Raw genomic sequence first — 14,474 nt, forward strand, 5'->3', positions numbered from 1 at the left:
TAAAAATAGAGAAGGAGGCAAACCATAAGAGATGTTGAACTCTAGGAAACAGAGGGCTGCTGGAAGGGAGGTGGGAGGGGTGAAGGGATAATTGGGTGATGGGCATTAAGGAGGGCACTTGATATAATGACCACTGGGTGTTATACCCAACTGATGAATCACTAAATTCTACCCCTGAAACTAATAATATAGCTTATGTTAACTAAATTGAACTTAAATAAAGAATTACAAAATAAATAAATAAATAAACAAACAAACATGGTTTAAAGCAAAAAATAGTCATTGTCATCATCAGAGTCCCACAGTCCTTAGCTACCCAGTAGAGGACAACAAGCAGCCATTCTCACCCCGAGTCAATCCAGACTTAACTCTGAACTATTTCCATATCATTTCCAACATATCTATTCTTTCTGCTTCTGATGCATTTTGCTGCTAACTTGAATTCTAGAAAATGGTTTGTTTTGCTTAAAAACGACGATGAGGGGTGCCTGGGTGGCTCAGTCCTTAGGCATCTGCCTTTGGCTCAGGTCATGATCCCAAGGTCCTGGGATCAAGCCCCGCATCCGGCTCCCTGCTCCGTGGGAAACCTGCTTCTCCCTCTCCCACTCCCCATGCTTGTGTTCCCTCTCTCACTGTGTCTCTCTCTGTCAAATAGATAAATAAAATCTTTAAAAAATAAATTAATTAATTAAAAAAAAAAACGACGATGAATGAACAACTAAGAGATTCTGGACTAAACATGTTCTATTTGACAATTTAAGCCAGACTTGCCTATTGGCCAAGTTATAATTTAGTTTCACAGATGGGCATTGACTCTTTCAGACTTAGAGGTACATGGGACATCGGCCCATCTATGCTGTGATGAGAGGTGGGGCTTTTACTGGTAACCAAAGGGTAAGGGTTGGAGCCTCAGTGCTCATGTGTTTTCATGTGAATATGTAATTGGGAGCAGTGGGAGGATTACTGGACATACTGCTTATTCTTGAGAGAACATGTTAACTGAGGCTAATATCTCACTTCTGCTTAAAATCCCTCAAAATGTCTTCAATGAACATGGAATACATTACGAATAAGAAAAAACAACCAAGGAACTATTTTTTAAAAATATCTTTTACTGGCTCCTCTTGGCCGATGGGATGAACTACAAGTGCCTGAGCATGAATCTGACCCTGACCTTTATATATATATACACTTAGAGCCTCATCTCTTGCTGTGTCCTGCCTTCAACCCTCAGCTACAGCAATGTTCATCATGTTCTTTCTTATTTCCTTCTTTTTTTTTTATGTTATGTTAATCACCATACATTACATCATTAGTTTTTGATGTAGTATTCCGTGATTCATTGTTTGCGTATAACACCCAGTGCTCCATTCAGGTGTGCCCTCTTTAATACCCATCACCAGGCTAACCCATCCCCCACCCCCTCCCCTCTAGAACCCTCAGTTTGTTTCTCAGAGTCCATAGTCTCTCATGGTTCATCTCCCCCTCTGATTTCCCCCCTTCATTTTTCCTTTCCTGCTATCTTCTTTTTTTTTCTTTAACATATAATGTATCTGTTAAATCGCAGACCTGTACCCCTGAAACAAATAATACCTATTTCCTTCTTTCTGTGTGCAGTGTCTCCTCTATGCCTGACACTCATTTTACCCTCTTTCAGCCTCAAGTCCCTTTTCCACACCTCCCCCAACTCCAGGCTGGATCAGGGGCCTCTCTCTGCTGTGTTTCCATAAACTCTGAACATTGCACCTCCTCCCATGCATTATTGTTCTTGTGCGTCTGTTCCCCTCAGTAGACTCTATCTTCAACACTAGACACATAAAAGACAACCAATGTAAGTTTGTTGGATAAAATGACTATTTCAGGGCATACCAGAGGTTAGAAAATAATTTTAAGTAACCCCCAAACTGTAATAATCTAATGTAGTATCTACTTACTACCAGAAATGCCCATTAGCAAACAGGAAAGTAGAACAATTTTTGCAAATAGGTATACATAAATGTGAACAGATTCTTTGAATTCTGCTATTAGTTTTAATAAATTGTTGGAATTGTTGGTTCCTATAGTAAATTTTTGAGAGATATACCAACTGGGGCTATTTGGTGTTTAATATTTTGTTTGCTTTCTAATGCCATGTCAGTGGGGAAACTGTGTACTCGCTTCGGTAAACTGATTCTGAGTGTCTTATTCCTTTATGTTCATGAGATGCATATAAGTGCACTTAATAGGGGCGCCTGGTGGCTCAGTCACTTAAGTGGCCAACTCTTGCTTTCGGCTCAGGTCATGATCTCAGGGTTGTGGGATCCAGCCCCACGTGGGGCTCCATGCTCAGTAGGAGTCTGCTTCTCTCCCTCTCCCTCTGCCCCTCCCCTCCCTCACAACACACTCTTTCTCTCAAATAAATAAATAAATCTTAAAAAAAAAAATAAGTACACTTAATAGATGCTTCTTGCAGTGCTTGATAAGAATGTTATTTTACAAGTCTGAGTTTCCAGGGCAAATCCTATTTATGGCATTAGAGCCTTATTCTCTTCTAGCTAATATAATAAAGTTTAAATTAGAACTATAAGTAAAACTTATAGGGGTGCCTGGGTGGCTCAGCTGGGTAAGTGTCTGACTCTTGATTTCGGCTCAGGTCATGATTTCAGGGTTTTGAGATGGAGGCCCACTGAGCATGGAGCCTGCTTAAGAGTCTCTCCCTCTCCCTCTACCCCTCCCTCCCCCTTCTCTCTCTCCCACTGTCCAATAAATAAATAAATAAATAAATAAATAAATAAATAAATAAAACATATACATATATAAATCAGATTCAAGAATAAATAAATATAGAATATGAGACCTTAAGGTACTATAGACCGTTTAACTTTTCCCTTTATACATAAGGAACTGATGCCCCTAGGGGTTAATTATCATTCCCTGAAAGCATCAGGATAAGGATCTTACTTCAAGGTGAATGTGAATATTAAAGCAAGAGGAAGTGTATTAAGACTTTATGGGTTTCGGGAGCCTGGGTGGCTCAGTCGTTGGGCGTCTGCCTTCGGCTCGGGTCATGATCCCAGAGTCATGGGATCGAGCCCCGCATCAGGCTCCCTGCTCCACGGGAAGCCTGCTTCTCCCTCTCCACTCCCCCTGCTTGTGTTCCTCCCTCTCTCGCTGTGTCTCTCTCTGTCAAATAAATAAAATCTTAAAAAAAAAAAAAAAAAAGACTTTACGGGTTTCAAGGAAGAAACCCACCCATGCAATCTTGAGTAACGGAGCTTATTCCTGAAGTCAAAGCAGTGCTCAGAGGCTTTGCCATTGCGCCTAGCATTTCTGTTGCCCCCGCGGTCCTACGCTTGCTCCTCCCATCTCTAGACAATGAGACTCCAATTGGGTCAGTGATTTGGTTACCAATCACTAAGGAGCATTCCTGCTGGGAAACCTGTGGCACAGACGTTAATATTGGATCCTATTAGTTTTAGTCAAAGTAAGACAGTTGTTTTGGGTCACTATATGGGCTTTGTAAACTGTATAGCAGGCTTACGCAGGAAGAATTCCCTAAACTTCTGTGGAAGGAAGGCAGGACTTCAGGGAGGTGCAGGCCCTTTGTGCTTCCTGGACCTTACCAGTGTGGGGAGTAAAAGACATTTGTCTGTAAAATATGGAATGGGAAAGGAGAACTAAATCACAGCTAAGCTCAAATTGAGTTAGTTTGCAAATGGAAAGAGTGGTAAATGTTCTGCCCTTAAGAAACTACTCACAAATACTATGGCTTTTGGGCAAATCAACCAACACTATCAACCTCTGTTTTGCTGCTGCTGATGATACATATTTACCTTGCCTAGTAGTTGTGCATACCGGTGATAATGTGTGTTAAATGACCATCACTGTGTAGGGGCTGCAGGTAAGGTAACTGTTATGATTATTACTACTATGAGACTGCAACTATGCTGTAATTATTTGTACTACCCAAGTACATAAAACTACTTTTACTGCTACGTTGTTACATGCCAGTAGTTTGTAATTGAGTGGTCTTCTGTGCTCGGACAACAGGAGGGAGGGCTTTGCAAGTGATTTGCAAGAAGGTATAGAAATTCTTTCTTGGTGTGCAATGGTTAAAATCATGGGCTTTATGGGGTTACTACGTACTTCTTAGCTGTGACATCTTAGACAGGTTATTTAAACTTGTGTGCCTCAGTGATCTCATCTGTAAAATGGGGATAATAATACCTCCTATCACAACAAGCTCTTGGGAGGATTAAATGAGATCATCTAAGTACTGCTTAGAATACTGCCCAGCATGCAATGAACACTTAATACACTTTCTCTGTTAGGTTATTAATGTATTAAATGTGTGTTGGATCCTCATAACTACCTCGTGAGATAACAGGCCTCATTATCTTTATTTCATGTTCACCAAGACTGAGACTATGATTTGTTGTGAGTGGCAGTGGTGGGGCTGCTGAAAGAGCTTCTCTCCCTTCTTACCTTTTCTTTCCTCCCTCCCTTTGACATATATCTATCTGTTGGACTGGAATCGTACACAATAATTCCTGCCTAGATGATTGGGATTTCTGACATCTGATTCCTCTTTCATTTTCTTTCCCCTAGCGCCCCACCCCCATGCTTGGTGGAGCACTTATACTCTTGTCTTTTGCTACTAGTCTCTAACTACCTGCTGTCATTTCCAAAGCCCCAAGTTTTCATTTGAATCTTCATACTTGAGAAATCAATGGGGTCAAGGAAACAAGAACCAGTGTTTACATAAGTGTTTATTGGACTTTTCTTTCTCATCTTTCAGGTCTTGTAGAAATTTGCCTGATGCACCCCCTCGATGTGGTGAAAACCAGGTAAGGTTCTGCATGAACAAGTCTTATTGACTTTGGCTGATATCCAAATTAAGATCTGTCAGAACACTAAATGCTAGAACTTGCCCTAGGCCGGTAGCTTCTCCCAATAATGGCATTTATATTTACTTCTGAAAGAAAATGCTATTTGACAGATAAAATATGAACAGGGAAAAAGCATTTTTGGATAGAGGTCATCTGAAAGTGTATGGTATTTTACTGCCTTCACATGACAACCATAAGGTATGATTTGTGGCGAAGCTGGTAAGCAAAGTAAATTTATCAAAATGATGCAGAAACTAAACTTTAGTGAATTATGACAGCAGACTTTCATTTGGCATTGCATGTAACAGATTTCTATTTAATAGCATTTTGGTGTGAGACTCCAAACTTTCAAGTAAACTCCTCAAATGGTGCTTAAAGAATTTATTCCTACAACTGTTTGCCAATGCAAAATGCCATATTTCTAGGAAAATGCATTTGCTCTTGCAGGGAAACACAAATCAGGGCAATGTTTTAAAACTATTTACAGAGTGAAAAAAGAAATCATGTGGGTTTTAATATGATCTAGAGCATTTTTTTAAAAAAGTTAAATCTGTGGCTGAATTACTGAACTCTCTATTTTCTAAAATTAGAAGCTGTTACAGTTGAGTGAAAGTTTCCATTTATTTGCCTTGTGTAAAACCCAAGAACACCATACCTGGGTTGGCGCTCCATAGCAAACAGTGCCTTACAACAATGGTGGTCGAACAAACCAAAGTTAGAAAATGCTTAAAGCATCAGGCTAATTATTTAATGGACATGTTGCTTAATTTACCTAAAGCAGCAGAATCTTCAGCTGGCTGCTGAAAGCAAGGGAAAGTGGCTATATCATGCAAATAATATTACATTTCTAAAGGAGATAGAGGAGCTGAGAATTTGGCCTCTGTCTTAGCTCAGGCAAATGTAACAAAATACTATAGATTGGGTGGCTTAAGCAGCAGACATTTATTATTGTTCTGGAGGCTGGGAAGTCAAGGATCAAAGTAGTGGTCATTTTGGTTCTTGGCGAAGGCCCACTACCTGACTTGTAAACACCTTCTTGTTGTATCTTCACATGAGGGAGAGAGGCAGCTCTGCTGTCTCTCCCTCTACTTATGAGAGCATTGATCCCATCGCTGGGGCGCCACCTCATCTAACCTCATGACATCATCTAAACCTAACTACCTCCCCAAAGGCCCCACCTCCAAATACCATCACACTGGGGTTAGGGCTCCAATATATGGATTTAGGGGGATGCAAATGTTCAGTCCATAACAGCCTCAAATCACCAAACCCACATGGAGAAAGAAAACCACAAATTACATTCAAATGTAAAATTACATGCACTCCCTGGGCCATCTTTTTATAGGGTTCAAAACAGAATGCAAAACTCACTGGCATTTCCTTCTTGGATTCCATACTGACCTTTGAAAAGCCAGAATATTGTTGCTAGCCTCTCTGAGGAATAAATTGTCTCTCTTAAGGGTAATTTCCTAAATTAGCAAAGTGTTCAAGGGAGCATACAGGAGAAATAAGAATGATTTAAATAAGACATGATATTGAAATTGCAGTTATTCATTCATTCATTCAGTTATTCATTCATTCACTTATTAAGTATCTAGTGTGTGTGGGTTCCAAGCAAGCTCTGTCCTCAAAGAGTTCACAGTCTGATGAGTTAATATAAATTTCAAAAACTATATTATTTCATGGTACTGGATTTGAATAGAATATTTCTTGAAATGGATGTGCCAAGTTGCTGGGGCTTTATATCCTCTTTGTTACATAGGTATTTTCATGAAAATGGCATTCATTGATTGGAATTAGTCACATGCTCTTGTCTAACTTCAGGGAGGGAAATATAATTCTTCCAGATGCCCTGAAGAAGAAGGGAATTGGATATGGGATTACTTTTGACCTGCATAACAATAAAAAGTATGTTGAATAAAGACTCACAATCATAGAGTAAACGAAAGTCCAAAATAATATGCAACTGACTTTGCAACAGAAGTAGAATGTGCAAAGGTTGGGAGCATTTATCACTGGGTACTTACACACAGGTGATAGGGAGTGGACAGGACAGACTAGATGTGGACAGGACAGACTAGATGCTGAAATCTTTTCACTATTATATTGGACAGGAGATGACTGTATTTCTAAATAAGATAGACTGTAAACTGTAAGAGATAATACATGAAACCATGTAACATTAGTCATTTTAGCAGGTCACTTTCCTTAATGTCATCAAGGGCACTGGATTCTAAATTGTTGCCAGCATTGTCAAAGTGGGGGTAATGTATACCAGACCAAACCTCACTTCCTTCACAGTTTCTTTGTGGGCTGCTTTTGCCTCTCCTTGGATATTATTACTTGAAGGGTAGTACAGTGACTGAATCTGAGTATGGAAATGGTTCATTTTCAACAATATCTCATGTGCTGAAGTATATAGCAAAATAAGTGTTTACTTCTTAGAGTTTAGTGTTTTCTTTTTGGGTTCTATTTGTGGCCTAATTCTTTTCTTTGTTGAATGAAAGATAACAGATTCTAAAAATGCATTTCCAAAGTCATCCTTTACAGGGATCTCTTTCTTTCTTTTTTAACTTTGTAAATCTTCCTTTCTTTTTTAACTTTGTAATGATCAATTCTGTTACCCCAGGCTGAGGGCAAAGGGAGGTGGTGGTATGACCTGAGCCCAAGGGTCAAGGTTACCTGGTGGAAGCTAGAACTGTAGTAGATCTGTGTAGTGGTAGCTGGAGCCCCAACCATTGCCATGTTCACTGCCCGAGGCAGGCAGGGAGGGAGAAAAATCCTCTACTTTCTCCTTTCTCCCCAGTCTTCAATCTCCCACCAGTGTTTCTATTTGCTGAACCATGGAAGTCAAGAAGCCCAGCCTAGCAGAGGGCAGTCTTTCTGTATAATAAAGCAGAGCAGAACGAGGGAGGAACAAGAAACGGATCTGAAGACAAACAGAACCAGGACTGAAAAGCTGTCATTTTAGTGAGGTTTGGAGAAAGATCTGACAAAAGCAAGCATTTTCTTTTCTTCCTGTTTTTTTTTTATTGAGATATAATTGACATATCATTATGTTAGTGTTAGGTGTACAACATAATAATTTGATATTTATATATATTGCAAAATGATCACCACAGTAAGTTTAGTTAACATCTGACACCATACATAGTTACAAATTTTTTTCTTGTGATAAGAACTTTTAAGATCTATTCTCTTAGCAACTTTCAAATATGCAATACAGTATTATTAACTATATCACCATGCTGTACATGACATCCCCAGGGCTTATTTATTTTATAACTGGAAGTTTGTACCTTTTGACCCCCTTCACGCATTTCACCCACCCCCCACCTCCAGGCTCTGGCAACCACCAATCTGTTCTTTTTATCTATAAATTTCATTTCTTTCTTTCTTTTTCTTTTTTTTCTTTTTCAGATTTCACATGTAAGTGAGATCATATGGTAGTTGTTTTTCTGTCTGACTGATTTCACTTAGCGTAATGCCCTCAAGGTCCATCCATGTTGTCGCAAATGGCAGGATTTCCTTCTTTTTTATGACTAAACAATATCCATTGTATATAGTGTATATTGTATATATATATATATGTATGTACAAAATATATACATATATATGTATGTACATACACGTATATATGCCACATTTTCTTTACCCATTCATCCATTGATGGACACTTAGATTTCAAGCATGCATTTTCAATTTATCAGTTTTAATATGCACTCACTTTGCATTTTAAAAGATGATTAGAAGTTATAATCGATAAAGGATTTCAGGCACTGTGGCACTTGCCTTTATATAAGAAATGCTGTATTCTGCTTCATATAAGTGTAGCTCCAGGGATAGACCTAATGTAAGCATAGGCTAGCCACATGACAACTGCCTTGTTCCAAATGTGCCCACCTTATTTTATTTTTTTTTGCATTTTTTTATTACGTTATGTTAATCACCATATATTACATCATTAGTTTTTGATGTAGTGTTCCATGATTCATTGTTTGCGTATAACACCCAGTGCTCCATTCAGTACGTGCCCTTTTTAATACCCATCACCAGGCTAACCCATCCTCCCACCCCCCTCCCCTCTAGAACCCTCAGTTTGTTTCTCAGAGTCCATCGTCTCTCATGGTTCATCTCCCCCCTCCAATCTCCCCCTCCTTCATTCTTCCCTTCCTACTATCTTCTTCTTTTTTTTAACATATAATGTATTATTTGTTTCAGAGGTACAGGTCTGTGATTTTAGCAGAGGAGATTTGGCTAAGATGCTATATACATGGCAGTTATGTAGAATCAAGCTGTCCTTTGAGATTCTTCCTAGAAACATGCATATACACTCTTTTATAGTTCTTTTATAGTTTGTATACAAGAAACTTTGTATACAATTGTGGGTGGACCCTCTGGTTAAGAACGCATAACTACAAATGATGAAAGACTCTATGCACTTGTATAACTGGGAAGACCAAAGGTAGTTTCTGCTTTGTACTCCAGGGATTCAAATAAAATAATCAGTAATATCTCATATCTCTCTCATATCCTCTCTCTCTCTCTCTCTCCCTCTCTCCCTTCAGCTTTCCTTTTCCTATATAGGCTTCATTTGAGGGTGGGGTGCTTCTCTTACTTGACACCAAATGGTCCCGGCAGCTTCGAGCTTACATGGGCTTTGGCATTTGTGTGTACTCTTAAGAACTCCGGCTGTAGAATTAGGCAGCCTGGGTTCAAATCCTGCTTCTTCACTTATTATCTGCATAACATCAGGTAAGTTACTAAACTTCCCTGTGCCTAAGTTTCCCAAGCTTTAAATGGGAACAACCACGGCATCTACATCACTGTGAGAAATAAATGAGGGTATACACGTAGATGGTGTTTATATATACATATGCTTATAAGGTGTTTTATACTATATCAGCAAAGGAAAGGGGACTGCAGAGACAAATAGAGTTTGTGAGGTAGTCAAGGGAACACAAGGGAGAATAAAAAATGTGGGAGAGGGGAAATGTTTAATACGGAATCAGGCAGTTTCAAGTTTCCAAGCCGGAAGACCTGTTTTATATGAGCACTACATTTAAATCTTTTCTCGGGAGAGTGTTTGCAAGTAGATAGTCCTTCTGGGTCTGAGGGCAGGAGAGCATCAGTTTCATCTATGTGTTCCTGTTGACATCATTCCGCATATCATTTTAGGGCTATGTGCTGACATTATTTAGGGCTGAGTGCCTGGCCTCCAGGAGGTGCCCAGCAATTGCCAATGAATAAATGAATAAGTGAGCACTTGGTAGCCATCAGAAATAATAGCCCTATGAGTTCTATGGCCAAAGCTGAATGTCTAGAAAGTGAATAATATGCAGCTGTGTTGTCTTCATTTAAAAAGGTAAGATTTCATAGAAGAGGTGGGAAGTGAGAATCTGTTGAAATAAAAGAGGAGAAATTACTTGATAGGATGGTGGGCAAAAACATGTCAAGCCTGCGGTGGAGTTCCAGGGGTGCCAAAATGCGAGCAGGCCGGATTGAACCAGCCCAGGGGACTGAAGGTGCCCAGAGAGCAAGTGTGACAAGCTTTGAGATGGAAAGCAAAATGCTGAACTTCATCTAGGGCAGCGCCAGCTAATCAAAATAAAATGCACAACACATAGGTAATTTTAAGTTTTCTAATAGCCACACTTTAAAAAGTAAAAAGTAACAGGTAAAATTCGTTTTAACAATACATCCAGTTCAACCTCCTATGTCCAAAACACTGTCATCACAGCATGTTAATCAACATAAAAATTAGCCCACCACAAACTTTATTAAAAAGAGAAATCTGAGGACGGCTGTGGAGAGAGGCTGCTTTGTGGGGAGCCCAGTAGAGAGCGAGGAGCTAAGAACTGGGGAGCATCCACAGCCTCCCTTTACAGGGGGTAGAAGGGGACCAGCCGTGAACTTGAAAATGAACACTTAATTTAGAGGTTGGAGAAGGAACATTGAGCAGCCATTGGGGCCAACAGAACAGCAGGGTGGAAACAAGGAATGAAGAATGTTTTTCCCCAGTAGATCCTTTTTAAAAAAGAAGAGAAGAATCCTTTCAAAATGGGAAGAGAGCAGCGGGAAAAGTTAGGATGGAGTATAGAGTGGAAGTAAGAGAGTCTATAGGATTAAAAAAAAGAGGGCTTTACATTCTTTTTTGAAATACTCAATCCTTGAAATCTGGTGCATGTTTTACACTTAGAGCACATCTCAATACTGACGAGTCGGTCACATCTCAAATGCTCCATAGGCACATGTGGCCAGTGGTTCCCGGATTAGACAGCACAGGCCTGGAATGCAATGGGAAAGGAATTCTTTAAGGGGAAAGAATTCTGGCCCTGTGGTTCCTTAGGAAGAATACTCTTGCTTGGAATGGGTTAACAGTTGCAGATGAGCAGGGTCCTAGGTGGAAGGGAATTTTACTCCATAAGCATTTGAAGGTTTGTACCCATGTGGGGAAAGTGGCAATCAGAAGCCCCAAAGATTTATCCCCGTCACAGTCCGAGGGGGTTTTAGCATACATCCCTTTCACACTTTTATTTCCGGGAAGGGAAATGGTTTGTTGTGCTTCAGGAAGAGAGAATTACTGAGGTGTTCATTCTGTTTCGCCCGCAGTCATTTTTAATCATTTTTGTTTTGTTTCATTTTTGAATGAGGCATAAATCAGGTGCAAACTAAATAAATTACTGATCCTGTAAGGACTGATCTTTCAAAAGCACGTCCTGGCAAAGAGCTGCAAGGCACATTTTCTGGTGGGTGCCGGGGAAGGCGAGAAGGGGAGAGGCATTTTCACATCTCCTTATAGAGACACAGTTGCAGGCTGCTGGTGAGTGGACAGGCCGGTACATACCTTGGCTTTCATCCTCCCTCCCATCAGGACTTAACTTGCACTGAAAGTCTTATCATACTTCTCTCAAAACATATTAATCACTGTGTGAATTCTAAAGACTCACATGGATTGAAAACTTGGCATCCACACATTGTTCTATGTGCTTATGGGGCTTTTACTCAAGTTGTTGAGATTGATTTACACTCTCTGTTGGTGGCTCCCATATTCCAGACCTGCTGAATCCAAAATTCTAGGAGTGGGCCTACTGACATTTCTGTTTAACACCCTCCTGGGTGAATCTTAAGCAAGGATCCCAGACTGCTCACTGGGTCAGCCTTTGGGAAACATTGCTAAATGTTCTGTAAAAAGTCTCCATGTAAAGAATTCCTTCTCTCTCTCTCTCTGTTTCTCTCTGTGTGTGTGTTAAACATTTCATTTACCTGTGGTTCTCCTTGGTTTCATTTATGTAAACTGCTTTGTTAGTAATGAATGGAATTGGAAGGACAGAGGTTCCCTTGCAGAGCTCATTCTGTGGTTTGTGAGAGTGCTATGGGAGAGTGTTATCTACAGCCAGAAAAAAACACATATTGTCCTACTGAGTGAGGTTACAGAGGCAAACAATCAATGCCAGAAGATGGGAGAGGAGTGAGTATTGGTTGTTACAGAGGGAAGGTAAATGGCTGTGATGGGTAAAAATGATTTAGAGGCATTAGCCCACCACAAACTTTATTAAAAAGAGAAATCTGAGGACGGCTGTGGAGAGAGGCTGCTTTGTGGGGAGCCCAGTAGAGAGCGAGGAGCTAAGAACTGGGGAGCATCCACAGCCTCCCTTTACAGGGGGTAGAAGGGGACCAGCCATGAACTTGAAAATGAACACTTAATTTAGAGGTTGGAGAAGGAACATTGAGCAGCCATTGGGGCCAACAGAACAGCAGGGTGGAAACAAGGAATGAAGAATGTTTTTCCCCAGTAGATCCTTTTAAAAAAAGAAGAGAAGAATCCTTTCAAAATGGGAAGAGAGCAGCGGGAAAAGTTAGGATGGAGTATAGAGTAGAAACAGGAGAGTCTATAGGATTAAAAAAAAATTAACAGAGCAGCCGAGAGGGTTATTTCCATATGTTAACGATTTGTCCGTGGTATAAAACATTAAGATCACATTCAGGGTTAGACCATGGTTATGCCTGATTTCTCATCATCCGTAGAAATTCAGGGCTAGACCACTGTCATGGTTTTTTCTAACCATGGAGAGAATGTGTCTGAAGTAAAGTAAGCAAGGAGTAGAACCACATTTTTATAAACTATATTTTTATTGGGACTTTTTCATTGTAGCTAGATCAATCAATGGCAACATATAACAGTATGAAATGGTCACAATATCCCTGAATACAGGTGAGTATATATAACTCCAACTTCGCTTTTGAGGTTGCGTGACCATACTAGGGTTTCTTTGGGATTTGTTTTATTTAACTGAAGTGTCTTTTTTTTTGTAGTTACTGAAAGCAAGGAAGTACTAGGTGATGAGCATAATGTGACTCTGCATTGATTGTCATTCTTTTCCGTGCAGATTTTATTTATTAACATAATCAAATCAAAAACGGTACACAACATGGACTATACATTTGGGCAGGATAGAGGTGAAAATTAACTATGCCCTGCTTATTACATCATAGAACTGCTGTGAATACATAAATGAATAAATATGTGCTTTAAAATGCCATTTGTGGGGTGCCTGGTTAGTGTAGTTGGTTAAGCATCCAACTCTTGGTTTCAGCTCAGGTCCTGATCTCAGGGTCATGGGATCGAGTCCTGCATCAGGCTCCATGCTCAGCACAGAGTCTGCCTGAGATTCTCTCTCCTTATTCCTCTGCCCCTCCCACTTGTGCTCTCTCTCTCAAATTAATAAATAAATCTTTAAAAATAAAGTAAAATGCCATTTGCTCCCACCTAAGTGCTTTATTACAAATCAAATTCATCATTGCCAATGAGTACATGACAAACTTTAAAAGGTCCCACATTTATATAATGATTTAATTAAAAAGACGAATATAACTTAAGCGTGACCTTAAAACTAGAGAAAATAATCCTATTTTGTGCACTGTTAAGAATGCTGCATGTCTACATTCTAGATTGGTGTTAACTTTCTGGAGAAAGGCAGAGAGTTTAGGGATAATTAGGCCATGACCCCATGAAGAGATTTCATCAATATTACTGCTGGGATATATTTATTTATTTTTTATTTTTTTTTTTTTGAGAGAGAGAGCAAGCAGAGGAGAAGGACATGGAAGAGGGGTTCCGATGGGGGCCTCCATCTCAGGACCCTGAGATCATGACCTTAGGCAAAATCAAGAGTCAGACGCTTAAATGATGAAGCCATCCAGGTGCCCCTACTGGTTGGGATTTTTACTTTAGCAATGTTCTGCCTCTCTTTGGGATAACAAATGTTGTATCAGAACACCCACAAGGGTTCACAGTAGGAAGTCTTTCCCTCCCTCACATTTGGTGGTCCTTCACATTGGACATAAAGCTAGGCCCTAGGCTGGGTTGGTTACAATAGTTTCGTTACTCGACAATAGTGTCCTTACTCGTAGTACCAGGTGCATGTCAGTCTTTGTTGTTACTAAGTAGTTTTAATAATCTCTTTATTTGGTTTCATTTATGTAAACTGCTTTGTTAGTAATGAATGGAAGTGGAAGGACAGAGGTTCCTTTGCAGAGCTCAGGCCAATGAGGATAAGATAGAATGAGAGGACAACTAGAGACCTATTGCTCCGAGACATTGGG

General features: G+C 39.9%; 1 protein-coding gene across 3 annotated transcripts in view; it reads left to right on the forward strand.

The window, feature by feature from the left end:
* Nucleotides 1–14,474, forward strand: part of SLC25A21 (solute carrier family 25 member 21) — a 483,415-nt gene that overhangs the window by 291,344 nt on the left and 177,597 nt on the right. For all 3 annotated transcript variants that reach the window (XM_034992345.1, XM_034992344.1, XM_034992346.1), the window contains exon 2: nt 4,778–4,826. In XM_034992345.1, coding sequence (XP_034848236.1) covers nt 4,778–4,826 — 49 coding nt within the window. The remainder of the gene's footprint in view (nt 1–4,777; nt 4,827–14,474) is intronic.

This window comes from Mirounga leonina, unplaced genomic scaffold, assembly GCF_011800145.1.
Source record: "Mirounga leonina isolate KUSES-001 unplaced genomic scaffold, KU_Mleo_1.0 Mir_82, whole genome shotgun sequence".
Taxonomy (NCBI): Eukaryota; Metazoa; Chordata; class Mammalia; order Carnivora; family Phocidae; genus Mirounga; species Mirounga leonina.